Source organism: Chroicocephalus ridibundus, chromosome 2 (assembly GCF_963924245.1).
Source record: "Chroicocephalus ridibundus chromosome 2, bChrRid1.1, whole genome shotgun sequence".
NCBI lineage: Eukaryota > Metazoa > Chordata > Aves > Charadriiformes > Laridae > Chroicocephalus > Chroicocephalus ridibundus.
The window spans coordinates 52,976,797-52,996,459 of record NC_086285.1 but is presented as its reverse complement, the minus strand read 5'-3'; the positions used below and the strand labels follow the sequence as shown (position 1 = coordinate 52,996,459).

Genomic DNA, 19,663 nt, shown 5'->3' with positions numbered 1-19,663 from the left:
GGAATGCACCAACAAGCGAGGGACCTATCGGCAAATTTGCAGTGTTGCAAAAGATTGCTAAAAAGGCTTAAGTTATTCCCGGGTACGTGGGTTTAGAGAGAGGAACCCAATGCTACGTGTTTTTAAGTTGACTTTGAGGAAAGGACTGCAACGCTACCCTGAGGAGTAGGAATGTGCTGTAGCTATAGGCGTTCGCTCAGCACCATGACTCATCTTCTGGAAACCAAAAGGAATTCCCTTAGAGGAGAATGCTGTGCATCACCCACGGCCAAAAGAAGAGGGAGTCATGTGTTTCCTTGACAGCACATCATGTTTGCATATTTTTACTGCTGGAAGAGAGTCCTTCATCCTGATCACTGAGTATTTTGAAGTATTTTGAGTGTGCCTGGGGTGCCAGGATATTAATTTCAGTCGCTTTATTTAAACAGATCGTGTAATTGAGTCAGTATTCTTAATATGGTTTCAGATACAACCAGGGCCATTTTCATCAAGTTGATACAGTTACTTGCAGTACAGATTTATTACCAGTATATTTTAAAGCTGGTAGAGCAGAGCAAGAGCTCCAGTAACCAAAAGGTTTCTTCAGAAAATACGTTTTTCTACAACTTTATTCATGAGTTAGTGTTCACATACGGCAGGTGAGGATGGAAGAAATGACACCGCGGTACATAAACAGAGTGCGTAAGCGTTGTAGACAGCAAGACGTAGGGCTTCAGCGTGGGCTTCTGGTAACTCTCTTTGCATTTCTGCTGTATTAGAGATCTTTCCCTCTCTCTCGGTTACCGAGTAGCTATATTCCCACCTGCTGGGAAATCCTTTGTGAACACATAAGCTACAAACAGCATACATAGTTAGGAGCTGCTTTCAGTGTTTGTGTGTTTGCTGATGTTTGCTTATTTAGTGATGCCTAAATAAGCAGCCTGATTATTTTTTTCAAAGCATCAAACCCCGCCAAAGCAGCAGCCTTGAAAGAAGGTGCATTTCCAAACTGACGTCGCCTGAAGTAGCACATACAAACGTTGCTTGGAATTGCTGGAAGAAATAACAGTAAATAACTGGCTATCAAGAGCAATTTTCCAGGTAGTGGACTGTAATCCAGTGGGCAGAGGCAGCAGCCGTGGGGGTGCTTCAAGGAAAGAAGCATCTTACAGCTGGTTGTACGAAGGCTGATATTTGCATTGGCTAATTCCTTTTGACCCAGAAAAAATACCTGGTGTCAGCTGAGGAGAAAAAAAAGTAAAGTACTGGGCAAACACTGATCTCTGTAAATGTGTAACAGTAGAGGAAAGTCTTTCTCTCACCAAGAGTCAAACAAATGCTGTTGCAAATCATGTAATAACATTGAATTTGGATGTGATTCTGGCCCTGCATATGCAGTATCTCAGCAGGATGTAAACTTTTTGTACGGGGTCTTCACCTCTGAACAAGAGTACATCATCCCTGCAAAGATAGTGAGATATAGTAAAAAGATTCCTGGTCCCTCTTTTATTACTTACTTCTGCATAACTCGGTACACTTTGTTTCAAATAAAAACATGCCAGTTGAAGGAGTTCCTGTGGGGCTTTACTGGTGTAAATGGGAAGGAGGGTAGGTTTGAACAGTAAGATAATGATCTCTAATGAAAACAGTACTTGCATTTGGGGCAGTCTGCATCTTTCTTCTGCAGCTATTGAGTGTCAGATAGTCCACAATTAACGTTCTAGAAATAAATCAGTCAATTGGTAGAAGCACCAGCAACCTTGATTGATAAATTCTACCTTTTGATGATTAAGTGATCAAAAAGTCTCTGGCTTCAAAAGGAAAAAAAGACAGAAGTAATTTGCGTAACGAACCCCACGTTGTTGTACAGCTCGCAGAAGGGAATGGCAAAACGTTAGATTTTACTACGTACACACGGACCTGAAGCAATCTCCGCAGCAGCCCAGCTGGCTGTGAGCGTCCTGGATGCCCCCACATGCGTGTTGGACTATCCCTTAGCCCCCTCTCACCCATCCTGGGTTTTTCCGAAGTGCACTGCAACAGAGGTGGGGCATCCAAAACGAAGAGGTGGGGCCTGAATTCAAAGACAGGCCTTGGTCATGGCTGCATTGCTACTGCCTGTGTTAATGGACTTTGCTCTCCAAGATGCATCAGCCCAGGCTCCTTCTGAAATCCAGGGTTGGACACAACATTGCAGCGTTTTTTAAATGGAGGTGCCTTCTTTGCTTGGTGCCCATCCACCCTTTGTATTGCTTGCCGGCTGAATTGCAAGGAAAATAATATTATAAAATACCTTACACTGGCTCTGTACTTTCCCTAAGTACCTTGCAGTTCGGCTGAATGCTTCTGTGCGGCTTAGAGTGTTCACCAAACGGTAACAGAAGGTCATGTGCCCCCTGCTACTGTAGTGGTTGGGCTTTAACGGAATACCTTTTTCTTTTTCCTGATTACCCTGTTGTTTTCTGAACCATCTCCACCCTCTCTGTCTCAGTAATAATAGCCTCGATGGACTGGAAATATATGGTCTGGGGCTATTTTATAATTCATTGGATGTAGGCTTTTTATGATGTTTTGAAGACATCTGAAAACTAGAAGTACGTTGAAGTAAAAGCACATTTGTGGTTAGGGGTTAGGCAGTGAATACCTGCGGTGGAAAGCACAGCAACACAGTAGAAGGCCAGGACTAAAGCTGTGTTTTGCCAGCTGCTGTTACAGGATGGACGTACATAATTAATGTATAAGATGTCCATGGACATTCAAGAATTATGCAACATTGCTCTGAGGTTTTGAAAGGTGAATAAAACTCCTTGTAGTACACGGCAAATTAAGTCCTTTGGCAGACTTCTACGTCAGCTGTTCTCACAGTCTTGAATATGAGCTTTTAACTGTACTGGCTCTTTGCTGTGTCTGTCTACAGAGTCATGAAAGTCATTTAAGCAGTATTTATATGCATCATTTGATTCTTCCACTGCCATGCAGATGTTTTTGTATCCCTGGCTAAAGGAAATTATCCTCTGGAGTCCAAGGATAATATATTAAGCGACTGGTGTTAAGACTTGGTAAGGAAAGGGAGCAGTCAGAGTTGTAATACTAATTTACTCCATGGGTAAAAAGGCTGCCAGCTTTCTACAAGCCTCACTTGGGGCAGCATAGTGTGACAGCGGCTTCTGCCCTTGTGCGAGGACGTAAGGAATGATGCCAGGATAGGTGGGATGAACTGCCCTGGGGAGGTGAGATCCCTCTCTCGTTTCATTGCCCACATAGCAAATCTCCCACTAGTTTCAATTAGGCACCAAAGCTGGAGAGGGCTAAAGTTTAGGTGGTCTGAATCGTAACCATGCCATCCTAAAGCAGATTCCCATCTCCGTAAGTGATCGTGTTGTTGATTCCTCGTGCTTTCTGGCCAAGGCAGCTGCTCTGGAGCATTGATGGCGAGTGTCCGGGGACAAGAAGCATGCCCACGGTGCTCCTCCACTCCTTCAGGGAAGGGTGCCTTCTGCACGTTTTTAACTTAATCCGGTCATTAGGCTTACCTAGTCTGGTGGGCTCCATGCATGGAAAAGCCAGTGTTGTTCTGAATTGCCTAGAAAAGACTGAAAGGTTGAGTTTGGCATCGAATAGATTTTAAAATCTGGAAAGACTGGAGAGAACAGGGAAATGACACCAGCTCCTCCCTGTTGTGCTCTTAATTTTAAATAGGTGTAATTGGTAATGGTCTGGGCATCTCTTGAGTTTCATCTGCTTTCAAAGAGTCACAGAAGTCGGATTGATATTAAAAACGTAATGATTAATGCAGTTTCTCTGTAAGGTGAATTCTGATACGCTTGTAAGTCGGAAACCAGAAAATCTTTTTGGGAGAGCTAAATCAAAGCAAACAAAGTAACACTGGTTCTCTCTTGCTTTAGTTTATTATATCCTGAGCACTTTTTGTATCTGTACCTTTATAGACTCTTTTTGTGAAGTAAGAAGATAAAAAGAGAGCTTCAGTTCTGCTCTTACTTGTGTTTCTGTAATGCTTGCAATGGAGTGATTCATTCTTTTTTTTCCCTCTCTGTTTTTTCTTACAGCATCAAGCTTTTGGCTGTGCAGGAGCTGGTCGATAGAGAAGCTCTGGAAAAGGTATTTAAAAATATATCTAATACAACTGTCATGACACATGTACTATAACAGCACTCTTAAAGCCCTCTGTTAGTTGGGCTTCCTGACTGTACGGAAAACCATGCAGTATAAACCAGGAAATCTTTACAGCTACACAGTACGTGAAGTCAGAGGGGTGGTGTTTTTGTCCAAGCTGACCGCGTGCTTTTGGTGTTTTCTGATTTTACAATGGGCTTCGAGTAAGCAGTGCCTCTGGTCTGCCCATATAAGCTTTCCTGAAATTAGTTCCTTGCTATCAGCTAGGATAAGTAGATGATTTGAACCAACAACGATGAATGAATGAAGCAGAAAGAGGGGCCCCTTTGGAGCATCCAGTTCAGGAGAATGGCAGGACGTGCCTTGGAAGAAAGGCAGTTTGATTTAGTGGTGAAAGAATCAAAGCAGCTAGCTATGCAGCATCAGCCCTAACACCACAAGCTGAGTACATGGTGCGTGTTAGCCTGAGCTCTTCTCCTGGCTGCCTTGCACAGGGATAGGCCTGCCTTTAAGCCTGGCCTTCCAGGGAGCTGAGGGCTGTGCCGTCCATCAACCTCCCAGGGATGGCAGGGTTTGCAACCAGCCTGGGCTGGGCTGTGTCAGGGACAGAGAGGAGGAGCTGTGAGGAGCCGATGGCTTTCGGCATCCAAAGCAGTGTGGTCCTGTTCAGGAGGCACATCCCCCTAGTTCAGCACCTAAGACCTCCTGTTGGCTTAGCCAAGGTGCCAGTGCCTCAGCATCCTGAGATCCCACCTGGGGAACCCCAGCAAAACCAGTAGCCGCAAAAGGCTGGAGGTTTTGTAAACGACAAAGCCTGATGTTGCTCTTCAGCCAAGGGTATTGCAAATGCAGGGGTACCCTGTAGATCCTTTCCTTCCTAGACCCAAATGTTGTATTTCTTATTGTTTTATGATTTTGCTGGCCTGGAGGGTAGGACTGGACTCCCCGTGCCCACACTGGGACCGGTGGTTTCCCTTTACTTTCTGCACCAGATCCTTCCTCTAGAAGACCAAAGAACCAGCCGGCGGGCAGCATGGAAATGTGAGAGATTCAAAGAAAACATCTAGATTCAGAGCCCTGCTGGGAAAACTGTTGCCTTGTGGCAGGCATTGAGCTGCTGCTGACCCAAGCAGCCCTTCTGTAACTGTAAGTGACCTGGCAAAGCCTGGGGAGGAAGGAGGAAACCTTCTCCTGCCTCGAGCGCTTCCTGTCTGTGTGAAGGAGAAGGTCTTGCAGCGCTGTGTTAAAGCCAGACGGCCATGGCTGTGTCTGCTGGGCACTCTAGAAATACTGGATAAAATGAAATCCAGCAGCAGCTGGATCCAGGATCAGCCTTGTGTTCTACCACTGACTGGAGATGCGTTTCGCAGAGGTCTTGTGTACAACACAGTTAATTCAGGAGCGGCATCTCTTCGTTGGCTTCGATGAACTCATATTTTGACCCGAAGAGGGAGATTTTGTTAGAAGGCAGAGACAGAGGATGAGGCAGGTGATACTGTAGTTTTCTGCATGCAGAGAAGACACAGTTCTCAACCGCTCGCTGTGCAAAACAGGTTAATACTCACAAATTGTTGTCGCTTGCAGCAGTCGGCTTCCCTGGCACCTCACACCCTGTACACTTCTCACCTTTCTCCCCGGCCTCCACCTCCCTTTGGCCCAACGCCTCCTAAAACACGGCTTGGCAAGGGCGAGTGACCTCAGCCTGGTGGGAATGGCTGCTTGAGGCATTGTCTGGAGCTCTGCAGGAAGCTCTTCAGAAAGGCTCGGCCTCAGAAAAATGATCTTTCTAAATTGAGCTCTCTGAATATTTGATATCTGCTTTCATACAATGCCAAGCTTAAAGAATTTAAAAGGCCAGTTTAGACCTCTGGAAAATAACAGGGTGGAATTATGTAAGTTCAAAGAAATATGCTGTCTTTATTTTTTAAGTACAGGGGGGGGGGAAAAGTAGACTAGAACAAAATCTCTTATCCTGCCTGCTTGCAGAGTCAGATTTTGAGAACACGTGCTGAGTTTTGTGTTCATAAATCATTATTTATCCGCATTATATTGCGGGAATGCAGAATATATTATTAAATCATAGTATTTTAATATTCATTGCAAGATTGATTTTTCTGGTTTTTGAGGGGAAGTTTCCTTTAAGATAGCTATGGACATGATAACCTAAAAGTGTTTTTCCTATAGGACACTTTCTAGTCTGTCACAGATGGTTTTGAACTTTTGTAACCATACTATTTCTAAAATTCAATGCTCAGCTTTGAAAGTGGTGTTACATATTTTTGATACGTGCATGGAAACCCAGAGTGAGTAGAAGGATGCTGGTGAACAGTGGTGCCCTCTGAAAAGACTTACGGGCAAACACTAGTGTTCGAGCTTCAGACTAGCTCCATTAAATCAAATCACACTGAAGTTATGCCCACGTGTAGTGAGTCTCTTGGGAACCAGGGCTTGAGACAGTATCAGAAAAGTACCTGTCACTGCAAAACAGAGGTGACCGTTACCTTTTTGGAAGGGGATGACAGTCTGGGAGGCGAGGTACATGAAGCCGCAGGCTGGGAGAACCTACTTGAACCGTTAGGGTCTTGAGAAGATGGCAACCCCCTGCGGGTATGTCGCAGAAAGCTTTGCCCTTGTGTAGTGGAGCGCTGCTGTGCTTCAGAAGCTGCACATCGGTTATTTACTGATTGCTTACAGCAAAAGGGTTTAATACCATTCTGACTATCTCAGATACTTTATTATCTTTAAATGTTTTTGCCACCTTGCTCATTGAAAATAAATTGATCACACCGTGAGAAGCTTTGTGTCACGCAAAGACCCTATTTATTTAATTTCCTAAACCCTAATGTTATCTCAAATTTGGCCAAAATGATACTTTAAGCCAAAGATCTACCACACTTGACTGCATTTATGCCTGGGATTGCTGAGACAGACGGGATGATTGGCTGGGTTTAATTACAGCTCGTCCTGGCTTGGGACAAGCTTGTCTGACCCTTGGATGCTGCTCATCAGCTGGTTTGTTCCTCTGGGGTACCACGGGCACCTGTAAGCACTGCAGAAGCGGGGTGCTGCTTGTGGAGCTGGACTCCAGCACCACGCTTGCTGTCATTAAGAGGAATGGGAAAATACTTTAGCTCGGTGAAACAGGACCATGTCACTTAAGAATAAAAAGAGTTTTTACCTGGAGAAAATTCTGGGTGAGATGGGCTTGTTTGTGTTTGTTTTGGCCGTAGCCCATCAGTCCCGTTCCAGGACATGCTTCACATGAGTGGTCTCACCAGCAGCTTAAAACGAAGCGCGTGCCTACCTGCATTTTGTCTTACCTTGAACGTTCAAATTGATCTGTTTGCTTCTCCCTGCCTCCTTGCTGAGCTTGTCCCGGCTGCCGTGGGATTGTGTGGCTGGTGTGCCTTTACTTCACGAGTGCTGGTGCCGTATGCCGGGGCGGTAACGAACACAGACAGCGAGATGCCAAGGGAGGGCTTGCGATCGTCACAGCCTCGTCTCTACAAGGGTTCAAGGCCACTCAGGTGTTAGAAAGAAGTATCTGGGGCATGCAGGTTTGTTGGCACTGCGTCCTGTATGAAGCACCTCTTCCTCTTCTAGAAGAACAGCTCTGGGAGAGAGCACCAGGGACACGCTTGCCCCAACGTGGTTTTTTGAGTACTTTACTCGGTTTAATTTTCGGAAGTCCTTAATTGCAGATGAAGAACTCTACTTGGCAAGTGTTAATCGTATTTATTTGGGGAAGGGGAAAAAATAATTCTCCTGAGGAACATGCTGTTTTTATAGTTTAAAAATAAATCTGCTCAAGTAATTAGCAGATTGAACTGCCTAGCCAAGTGACATTTCACATTGGTTGCTGGTTTAGAGTTTAGGTCTGTAGTCCTTTTCCACAGGCAACAAGTATGCCAAAACGATTGTTCTTATCGGTGCTTGATGCCAGTAGGATGTGCAGGAAGAGTCATCCATATTGTAAGAAAAATAAAAATATTCTTCGCATTCTGTCAAATGTTCCCACCCCCTGCGCCTTTCAGGTGTTAGCATGGCCACTTGAAATAATTTCTCCTTCAGAGACAGGTCACTGAGGAAAGTTAAGGAATCTGTAGGACAATGCTGTATTTAGTAATGCCTTGATGGCTTTTTATAAGGTAAGCCTGCTTTGGGAACAAGCAGCAGTAACCCATTAGTTTCCTGTTTGTATATTAATAAGCAAGTGCACCTGCTGTTACTGGGGATGAGAAAGGACTGTCCACTTGACGCCGAAGATGGAGGAGTTTGTTGGCTTCTCATCTAGGAAATGCAAATCGCATAACTGTGATTCAGCAGTTCCTGAAAGTGTGGAGTTCATCTGCAAAGCGGTCCTTGTTCTGCTTGAAATTGGAAGTGATCTGTCTTGACTGGCATGAGAGATACGCGGGGTGGGATGAAGCATCGTAGGAGCTGGGGTGAGAGTTGTGATTTTATTCAGGGATGATGTTTTGAAGCTGATAAATCGCAGCTTGAAAATGAGGATAAGTAACACAGGTTTCACACTCATGGTCTGTCTGTGCCAAATGATGGCAAATTTATGCACCGTGAGCTATGTCCAAGAGGTCAGTGAAAAGCAAGTGAGAAGAACAAAGTAATTATCGGTAGGCTTAAATGTCTGTTTGGGGATTTTCACCTTCACTGGAGAAATTTTGGAGGTCACAAATCAAAAGGGATTGAAAGGCTTTCACCTGGCGTTGGGAAGTAGATGTCCTGTAGCTGTGAAGCACAGAGCACATTAGCAAGGCACCGGGAGAGGCAGCAACGTAGCTTCTAGCCATCTTAGTCCAGGAAGGGATCCCTTGTGTCCGCTGGCCAAACATTACGTGGTCATCCATTGGGCATTTCTGCTGGTGTGGACACGAAGAGTTGGGATGACAGAATGAGAAAACTCTGATCAGCCTGTTGAATAAAATGGCAAGCTTAACACTGTAAGCAAGCAGTCCCTTGCAATGAGCTGTGCTCATTTTTTAACTTTTTCCACCTCCCTCCACACTAGTAATGGCTGGAGTTGTCTCCTGTGATGTGGAATCTGTTTCCCGGGTTTCCTCACCCCTAGGAAAGACCAGATGTCTGTGTTCGGGAGATACTCGCTAGATGCAACCTCTTCCCATCATGCAGAATGTTCATACTGTGCCTGAGGAATCAGTGCGCCACAAGTGGGGTGACACTGAGGAGGTGGCATTATTTTAGTAAAAGGAAATTAACCTGCCTGTCATCGATCAGAAGCAGCTTTTGTCTGAGGGGAGACGCAATGACTAATGTTGCCCAGTTTTACAGGGTAGGACCCAGGAGATGAGGACAAAAGGGACTGCTTCTTTCTTTCTCGTTGCGTCGCTCTAATAGTGCAATTTCAGCAACAGTCAAAAACGAGTTTGGAAAATGCTGAGCTGCACTGTGCGTTCCCTGCTGTAGCCTTCTCCTTTCTACACAGAGCACGGAGAATTTTAACTAGAAATTTGCTTTTGTTTTCTTGATCCAGTGTACTGTTTCCTCCAGATATTATCTGAACATGAAAAGTATGACGTCAATTGAGGTTCCAGAATTTCCAGTATGAAATGCATCTGCTGGAGGTTTTTTATTTATCTTTTGTCCGCTTTTGAGTAGATTGAGCCAGATCAGTGTTTAATCATGATTAAGCCCATTGTAATCACTGTTCTTTATAAAATCCCTCTCGGAGCGGAGCAGGTTGTTTATTTGTGAAAGGTTATCCCTAGGAGCTTGTTGGTGTTTAAAAGAGAGGTGCTGGTTTCCATTTGCAGGCGTAAGCATTGGCCTATCGCTTCTTGCTAGCATGGATATAAACATGTGTGTGTGTGCGTTTGCTGGGGCAGTTGAAAGTGAGCTGTAATATGCCTTGACATGGAGCAGCCGGTCACCTGAGGCCATTTATCTGGCCTGTCACCGTTTCCTCCACAAGCACCAAGTGGCTGGTCATGCAGTCAATGCTGCCCTTCCAGGCAAACGTTATTCCCTGTGTTATTCCCTGGGCTGGCGCTGGCATGGGAGTTACCATGTAAAAGCAGGGAAGGGCTGTTGACAGCCTTCCATGCAGGGTGAGGGTCTACCATTGCTATCTGAGCTCTGCAGCTACTAGGGTTGGACCACCCGGAATGGATCCGTTGCCCGTGCAGCCAAAATATCCTGCACTGTTGCTGCTGTTCAGTGTTTTGGAGAGTGCAATCATGCAGCAGTCCCAGAGGGGTAGGGAAGAATTGTGGTTATCCTTGATTTATGGAGGCATGCTGGAGTTACAAGGAAATCACATGGTTTTGGCAGAGTCACCTAAGATGACCGACTCCGAACAGAGTTGGAAAGTGGACGACAGCCTCCCGAGTCCCAGGAATTCTTCTAATGCCAAAACGGTCCTTCCTCTTTGGTGTGAATTGTTGCAACGTGTACCCCAGGAATGAGTCTTTGTGCACGTATTTTTAAAAGCCATAGTCCTCCTGCACAGTGTGAGCTCTGTCTTGCAACCTTGCTTCGCTTCGGAGCTATTGATTAAAAAAGATTATAAGGCAATTGGCAACAAGTGAATTAGTTGCTGTAAATGAGTTATATTTACTGTCTGTTCTTAGAACTGTCCTTTCCAGAAAGACGTTGACCTCTTTGAAACTTAAGTGCATTTGGATGTCCTCTAGAGTCAGATAAGGAAACAGCAGTCTCGCTTTCAGTGAGCAGGAAAAGGAGATGTAGACTTGGCCACTGATTAACTCGGGAACTTTAATCAAACTATCTCTTCCAGCCCTGTTGCTGCCTCATTTTTCTGTTCCCCGTTCCCATCTCCAAACATGGAACTAAGACTCTCGCCTTGCCCTCTGCCTAATTCAGCCCTGGGACAGACTTCTGCATAATTCATGAGCTGGAGTAGCTCCTCCTGCCCTCTTCCTTCAAAGCCACCATGCAGTCAATGACTCACCACTCAGAGTAGAAGGAGATTATTCCAAATTGTCCAACTAATTTTATTTTAATTCTTTTTCTCACCTTATTCCCTCTTACTTACCCTTTTGCGCTCCCACATCCTTCCTACATTTCCCCCTGTCTCTTTCTTCTTGTCTTGCTTGTTTATCTGAGTGCAGGTAATACTCAGGGGTGCAAAGTCTTTTTTTCAGACTTCACCCCCTGGGGTCAAGAAATCTCAGGGTAAAGGGAAATAATAGCTGTTATTGTGAAGCATTTTTGGCTGAGTGGAGCCGGAAATGACATTGACACTATTTCTTACAATATGACAGGCTTCTTCGGGATTATCCCATCCAGTAAATTGACTTAGGAACCCTGCAGCTATACAATATTTGCCTCTGGCCTTTCACTTCTCTTCTTGCTTTCTGTCCTCTAGGAGGGATCTGGATGACTAGAAGTTTGAGGAGATGTATGGGTGGACCTTATGACTCTGGCTAGCTCCATGATGACTTCAGTGGCTCTCCGTAGGGAACCTATGACTACTTTGTCTTTCCAGGCCCCTCTACTGCAAACTATTATCAAGTGGTCAGCAGCATTGGAAGCACAGGCTCTCATCTACTAGTATGTCTGGCATCTTTGATCCTGGTTGGATTTTTTTTCCCTTTAGTTGCGTTGCCCATCTCCTTTCTGATCATCAGTGGATTTCAATAAACAAAACACTAGAAGCCATGCAGTACACATCACTGAGAGCCATGGAGAGCACAGGTTGTTCTTAAAATGTCCCTCGGAAAGAATAGGTGCCCTCTTCTTCCCTAGAGCATGGCTGTGCCTCTCTGAGAAGTGAAGGTATGGAGACTGCTTGTTACACTAGCTCGGCATTCTTTTGTGAGGCATCTAGTCCTATCCCTGGGCAGAAGCCAAACTTATCCATTGGTAAAATTATTCTCTACACTCCCAGAACAAGGAGAAACAGATAATATGTGTTTACAAATGCTGGCGTGTATTTAAGTTTTGGGTTGTTTGTGGGCGGTAAAAGTAATAGGGGTCCTTAGTCCTTTTTTTCCTGGCTTGCTTCTACAAGGTGGAAGAAAGCAAAGCAAGTTCATATAACAGGACCAGTTCTGAATAGTCAGCAATTTTGGTGAAGGTTGATGTTGGTTTTTTTTTCTGATAGATTGACAGAGCAGAAAGAGTGTTTTAATGTCAGCCCAAATAATTTTTTGGTAGTTTATGTGGATTAAGTAATGCATATGCTCTCTACAGGGAGCCAGAGAGTCCACTGCATCTGTTAGAGCAGAACTTTGGTCGGGGTTGGAAGACAGTCCTGTAAACTCCGTGGAGGGCATGCCAGTGGCTGAAGACAGAAAACTAATGCAAACCTATAAATAAAGAATGTGCTATTTCAGAGAGGAGTCAGTGTCAAATTGGGCTCTAAATTAAGGGCTAGAGGTGTGAAGAAGAATGTAGATGCGTAGGAGACTTTTTTAAAAAAAGGTGAGATGACATGTCCTAATGCTAGCAGCCTGGAAGAGATCCTCCTAATAATAAGCATCCAAAAAAAAAAAAAAGTAATGGAATAGGATATGAGAGAGATTTAAATAACTTTACAGGAGGTGGTACAGTGGTACGGTGGTGTAATCAATGCCTGAAGGAAGAATAAATATTTGAATCTGGCAATGGTTGTGAGTCATATTACATATTTTTCTCTTCCTTGTTTTTGTGTTCATACCACGGGAAAGAGTGCTTGCTCTAAGCAGAGATGTAAATCAGTTGGGGAAAACATTAATACTAACAGTAGGAAAGAAATGGATGGAAGCAAAATGCCCAGTGAATAACTATTTTTGATGCAAGGCTCTGTAGAGATTGCCAAACTGACCTTGTAATAATGGGGGCTGTGCCTTTTTTTCCTGGTGTCACAGCAGTTTTCTTAACACACTGCTCTTATTCTTCTCATACTGCACATCAGCACAGTCCCATCCGTCTTTGCTGCCATGTATCTGCCAGCAGTGCACAATTAAAAAAAAAAAGAACTAAAACCCACAAAAAAGCCCCAACTCGCTTGCTAACACCTCTGGAAATGAGTAAATTTTTATCATGGGAATGGAGAGAAGACCTAGTTATCTTACATGCTTAAGCAGCTTCCCTTGATTAATAACACTCAAAACTGTGATTTCCCTGTTCCCTTTCAATTTTTGTTCTTCTTTTGTATTAGAACATTTTTTTCCTCTCCTGTGGCTGAAGCTAATGTGCAGGTAGGGAGATTCAGCTCCTGGCAAACTGATATAGTTCACTGGTTGGTTTGTTGTTTTTTTGGTGGTGGTTTTTTTTTTTTTAATTGGTGAACAAGAAACTATTTCTTATCGCTTTTGGGTCTTGTGTTTCATAGGATGATTTTCTATTTGCTTTCCATATTAAGGGCTAGGTTTTGATAAACTGCTTTTCACCTCATGTAGTCCCCGGTAACGGGTGAGCAAGGCTGTACTCACGGTACGCGTCGCAGAAATCGATCCCTGAGTTTCATGTTTCATGAGGAAAGAATCGGCCCAGGGATTAAACAAAAAAAATGAAAATAAGAGGGGTTCCCAGGAAGCCACTGACTCCTGGTTGCCCGGTTCCTTATATCTAGTCCAAAGGAGCACACAGCTTAGGTCTGCTGTATCTGTTGCACAGACCATGGCCGTGTGGAGCCATGGCCATAATGAGTCAAAACGGATACGTGTCCTCTGGGACAGTAGCTCACTTTGGGTAAGGCTTGGATCCCTCTGTGTCGGTCACTGCTTGAAGCAGTAGCTGTAGTGATACACTTAGAGTGGGATTTCTAAAATATGTGACGCCGCATTGCTCTAATGATCTCAATACCTTCCCTAAGCCTACACCTGTGTTCCCGGAGAGCTGTATTTCTGGTGGCAGAAGTGGCAGCAAAATGAAACGTGTCTTCTTCCTTTGGAAATAATGAGTTGGGGAAAAAAATTTGGAAAAGCACCTGAGTATTTAGAGCAGACAATATAATAATAAGTAAGTGATTCAGACATGGGGTGGCTATGATTTTAGCACAGCTAACCAAGTTGAGCAGACTGTTTTATGGCAATGTAGTGCGAGTGTTTGAACCCAACCACTCATCTCTCGTAAAAGCAGCTTGATGAAAAAGATAGCCTCACAGTCATGAGGCCTTCTTTTTATTCTTCTTAATATCACATCAGTTCCCTTAGCGTGCCATTATTGCTGTTAATGATTATACTGCCTACTTGTATGCAGAATAAAACACTCCCTTGGAAAGGCTTCAGGAATAAATTGCAAAGATTTGTGACCATCTTTGACAACTTCTTGAGCCTTAATTTCTGTATTATGTTTAAAAATAACAATAAAAAAAATTCCTTAAGGGTACAAAAAGATGTAGTCAGGAAATGTCTTCTGCAAAATGAGTTTGTCCCGTGAAATACAAGGAAAAAGCTCAGCTTGTGAATGGAAACATGAGAAATTAAGAACCCACAAAACTTCTCTTACGTGGAGGCTGGCAAATATGGGTGCTTTCTTCCTTTGAGAAAGGGCAGAATAGATTTCCACCAAGCATCTGTGAAGACAACTTGTCATTAAATGGCAAACTAGCTGAAAGTTGTTACGTATCCCATTTTGACAATATGTGGCTGAGCATCCCATAATTCTTCCATAGTGGCCCCAGCACTTAAAATGTGTTAGGAGAGTGATTGCATTAGCTCTTTCAGTTGTTGTTGTTTCGCTGCTCTGCACCAAGGTTTCCGTGTCTTCCTTTTGAAGATCTATAAAAAGACATTGTTTATATAAATAATCACTTTTGTTTAGGATGCAGGTAGGAGAACATGCCAGCGAATGATCTGCATTGTTATCCCGGGAACACTATGATTAAAGGCGAGCAGAGAACTGGTTTTATGGGCTACAATCTGGTTTTTTAATCACATATTCAAAAATAAAGAAAGTAATTTCCTCTTAGGTATTACAAAGAATTAAGCAGTTGGGTGACTGTGGTGAGCTGTAATTCATCTGGGAGAGCAGTGTAGAAACTCACTGCTAAATTTTTCCAAAATAAGTACTCAAAAGGGAAAGCAAATAACTTGGGAGTGCAAACTTAGGCTCCCACCGCTCCCCAACTGGTCCTGATTAAAAAAAAAAAAACCTGATTTGATTCAAACAGGTTTGTATATGGAAACAAATCGTTACACACTTTTGATAACTGAGATAACGTTAAGCTTATCAGCATAATTATTTCCCGCACATTCATGAAGTACAATGGGTGAGTAACACAGCGGCGGCAGGAGAGAGGCATGTGTCCAGCTGGATTCACATCCATGGGCCAGTTCAAACAGGGCCAAGCTCATGAAGGGGCTCAGATACCTGACGCGGGAAGCGATGCCTTCCGTTTGAAAAATTTTCCAATCCTGCCAAGCATCGTGGAGCTGCTGCCTAACCCCAGGGGTGCCTAAATGATGGAAATTTGCTGTCAGGCTCCTCAGCTAAGCAGAGCGGTGCCTCTCTACAGAGCCAGAATTACCCCCATTGGAAGAAAGCAGAGCTTGGACAACTGAGTTTCTAGCCTATGTATAGCTGGGCTTGAAAAATGAGCCTTCCTCATCCTGTCTCCTCTGAGGAGCTCAGTCCCCGAGGTTTCCTTTTTTAAGTATTAAGCTTAGAAGTGGTCTTTGCAGCAAAGCTGGGAACTGGGGTCGTCACGTGGCTCCTGGGCAGCGAGGCTGCAGTACGGTAAATGTTTGCTCTCCAGGCCATAATGTGGTGCCTGGAGTGCTTATCTGGGAGCTGAGTGAGAATCTGATCCTCAGAGGAAGGAAATCCTTCCTCTCTGGGTGCCTGAATTACTGGGACGCTCTTTAAGAAGCAGAAGCAGTACATTTTCTGGGGAAAAAATGAGTTCTGCTTGAGTTGATGAAAAAGCCGTAGGTGTCTTCAAACGGACCAGGACTTGGGAACCCAATGTGCATGCACGTTATCCCAACAAATGAGCTCTGTATGTCCATAGCGTGCAAAGGCATGTAGAGGTGATGACTGCGCCTATAGATGCTGTATTATTTCTGAAGAAAGTCACTGGTTGAGGATTTGGGAGTGCTGTAGGGCTCCGCCTTGATTTTGCTGCTCACAACCTTATAGAGCTCTTTGAAGGATGCGTTAGGTAATGTTTGTGAAGAACATGGAGGGTGCCAAGGATTTATTCCGTCATCGATCTGGATGTTTTGGTTTAGCTCTAGGAACAACAAACCCATAGATAAAGGATGGGAAGGTATTGCCCCAGGTGTCAATGACCCAGTGCAAACAGTACACGCTAGCATGGCAGAAGGGGCAGATAAGCTTTCCAGGAGTAATTCTGTAGCTGCTGAACTTCCAGTAGATTGGTTCCTTATCTTTTGGGGTTTTTTTTCATCCTAGAATTCTTCTCCTAACCTTTATAATTTTTTTATTATTTCTTCAGCTCTAACTTCATTATAGAATTACGTACAATTATGTACAAGAGTGAGAAGTAGAAAACTTTTTCCAACACAAATGTATAGATATGGCTGAGACTGAAACTGGTTCCCTGGTGGGGGGTTGTTCTCCTTTGAAAACACTCATAATTATCTGTCTGTCAGACCGCCATCCACCTGCCAAGTTTTATTTGCCTTTATGTAATATCAATACTTGAACAACACAACCAGCAAATATTATGCAATCTTTAGTGAAGACTTCCTAGAAAGGACTAGTTGAATGGGCATGTGAAAAATGTTATATCTCAACGTAGGGCCACCCTGACTTTCCGTTGTGTTGTCTATATGGTTCCTCTGAATAGAGTTTGCGAGTGCATCCTCCACGCCAGTGGGTGCATCTGTTTCTTGTGTGTGTATTTTTTGGCTACTTCTGCAAAAGGGAAAGGGATGCGCTTGAGGGAAAGGCAAACAAGCGATGAGACCACACTGTTGTCAGTGGGAAATGGCATCCAACGTTGAGTCTCTTCCCTGATGTTAACCTTTGGTTATAGGAGAATCCAGATGTGACTGAAAGGCCTGATGCTCCCCTGTGTCCCCTTCCTTAGTCGCCCCTGCGCGTGGGAGGTGGATGCAGTGTTGTTGAGCTGCAGAAGTGCGTTGAGCATCCTGGCCCCTCTTGATGTGCCTTGCTCTGCCACGTGTGGCTGCACCAGGACAACAGCCCTGAAGCCTTTGGCTTTTCCTTACCCCTACCTCAGTAGCCAGTTCAGTAGAATACAACACCCACAAATCTCTCCACCCTCTGACTCAGTCTCTTCCTCCTCACAAACGCTATCTTACAAAACACTCTTTTTCTTCTGGAGCACCGGTGTCAAATCAGGATACTTTACTAAAAAACAAAAGTGTTGATTTCAAGTTCTCAGAAATACTTATAACTTTTCTGCCCCCGGCTTTCTAGGTCAGGCTTCATTACGGTCTACCAGCTGTGGCTGTGTCTTGTATGTGGTAGATTGAATTAGAAGTACAGGTATTCGAGTCTACTTTTTCAATTGGAAATAAAAGTACATGCCACTTGGGTGAAAAAAGAAAAGAAAGGATAACGCGCATTTAATTCCAGGAATGTCATTTTTAACTTATACAATACCCATTGATGGAGCAGGGAAGGCATATATATATATATATAAAAATATATATATATATAAAGACTGAGTCAAAAAGAGCAGTGCCAGATGTTCTCATGAAGCCACTGTCAATTTTCTTGTATCTTCTATCAGAAATATATTAGATCATGTTTCAGGATGGGAGTTTTATTGGAGAGGGGGCTTCTCCTCAAGTGCCACTGCACAATTTACAAGGTGTATCTTAGAGCTCTTCTGTTTACCCTTTCCTGAAGCACCAAGTTCATCACTGGGAGATGCTCTGTAGCACAGAACAGTCCTTAACTTGCTGTTTTCCAGCCCATGACCTGCAGATTCCTCCAGTCCATGAAATACTACTGAGAGGTCCCTCAAAAGTAACAGGAAAGTGAGTGCACTACCAGAGGATTACATTTTTTCATGCACTATTCCAGATTTCTACTTCAAGATTTATCCAGGATCTACAATTTGAAAAAAGGGGGTGATTTTTCACCTAATAATATAGTTTAGCATATTTTTTTGCTGACCAGGGTGTCCTTTTCAACTACTGCCAGCTCCCACACTCAAACTCCCAGTCTCTTTCACCCCGACAATATAAAATCTTTACTAATAAGACACCTCAACATAGCTGAAATGATAAGGAATTGATGGAATTTTCGTATGCATCTCCAGTACTCATTAAAGCTGCTTCTAGTAATAGTAGTATAGTTTAGCATATTTTTTGCTGACCAGGGTCTCCTTTTCAACTACTGCCAGCTCCCACACTCAAACTCCCAGTCTCTTTCACCCCGACAATGTAAAATCTTTACTAATAAGACACCTCAACATAGCTGAAATGATAAGGAATTGATAGAAGTTTCGTATGCATCTCCAGTACTCATTAAAGCTGCTTCGTCCAGTGCCTGTTGAAAATAAAGGAACTGTGTGTATGTGACATTCAGAAACGGAATATTTATTCCCTAGTTCTCATCTCTTCTCTTGGTTAAGAGGAACTAAAATCACCTTTGCTTTGATGAAGTAAGTTGTTGTTTACCTTTACTGCAGTGCTTTTTTGACCTGAAAGCTTCTGTGGTAATTAACCAAAAGAGACCGCTAATTGCTTTGAGTGCCTTTCTAAAGTTCAGGCAATGATTACTGAGAGGTACCGTGCCATAACAACAGGCTCACCCTGGAAGCTCCTCCTCCTCACTGTTCCTTCTTTCCTTGTCCTCCTTACAGCCTCTGCTCTGACTCCAGATCTGAAATGAAAGTGTCCTCCAAAGTGGAATCACTGGCTAATAACAAATGTGTAACTTATTAAGCCCTAAGACATTGTTTTCCTGGATCACATTTGGTTTCCTCAGGGTTTAGGAGTAGCGCACCCTCTTTTCAAGCAAAAGATGCTCACCCCAAGGGCGGTCGCTGGCTCAGTGTTGGTACCAGAGATGGTATTACAGGAGTAACGCTTAACAGGCAAAGATGTTCAGCATGGAGTGGTGTTGTCATCTGGAAGAGATGACCCTGCTGTGCCTGCTTTGGGTCTGGCTGCACAAGTAGCACACCAAAAGAACACAAAGATTAACCAGGGCATCCAGAACAAGCGGTTCTTCTCACAAAGGTGAGATCCCTGAGCTCGAGGGCTCCTGCAGGGTGCTTGCTGGCAGCTCTCCTAGTGTGCAGAGTTACTGCAATGGAAGAGATTTAGCTTAATGCACAAATCAGATGCTCTCGCTGGCAGTGCCTGGAGTGTCTTGGGGAAGCAGATAGGTGTGTTAGGGAGGCTGTGACTCCCTTATGGTCTCTAGCACATGCCAGCCCAGTATATGTTCCTCTCCCTGCTCCCAGTTTAGTCCAAGACCCGTTTCCTTCCCCTCTCCAGTCCCTCCTCAAATGTGCATTTCCCCAGCTTCTTCCAACTGCCCTTTGTTCTTTTCCAGTGTCAGTCATAAGCTCGTTCCTGAACCTGTCTCTCCTTCTGGTGGGGCTGGGAGCAGCAGGCACCGGCTCCTTATCAGGGTGGACAAAGAGCAATTACATCTTTGGATCCTCCCTTCTTGGGAA

At 44.1% G+C, this 19,663-nt stretch overlaps 1 protein-coding gene across 1 annotated transcript in view; it reads left to right on the top strand.

The window, feature by feature from the left end:
• Nucleotides 1-19,663, top strand: part of EEPD1 (endonuclease/exonuclease/phosphatase family domain containing 1) — a 69,519-nt gene that overhangs the window by 32,120 nt on the left and 17,736 nt on the right. Inside the window, exon 2 of the mRNA XM_063325500.1 lies at nt 4,047-4,098. Within this exon, the coding sequence (XP_063181570.1) occupies nt 4,047-4,098 (52 nt within the window). The remainder of the gene's footprint in view (nt 1-4,046; nt 4,099-19,663) is intronic.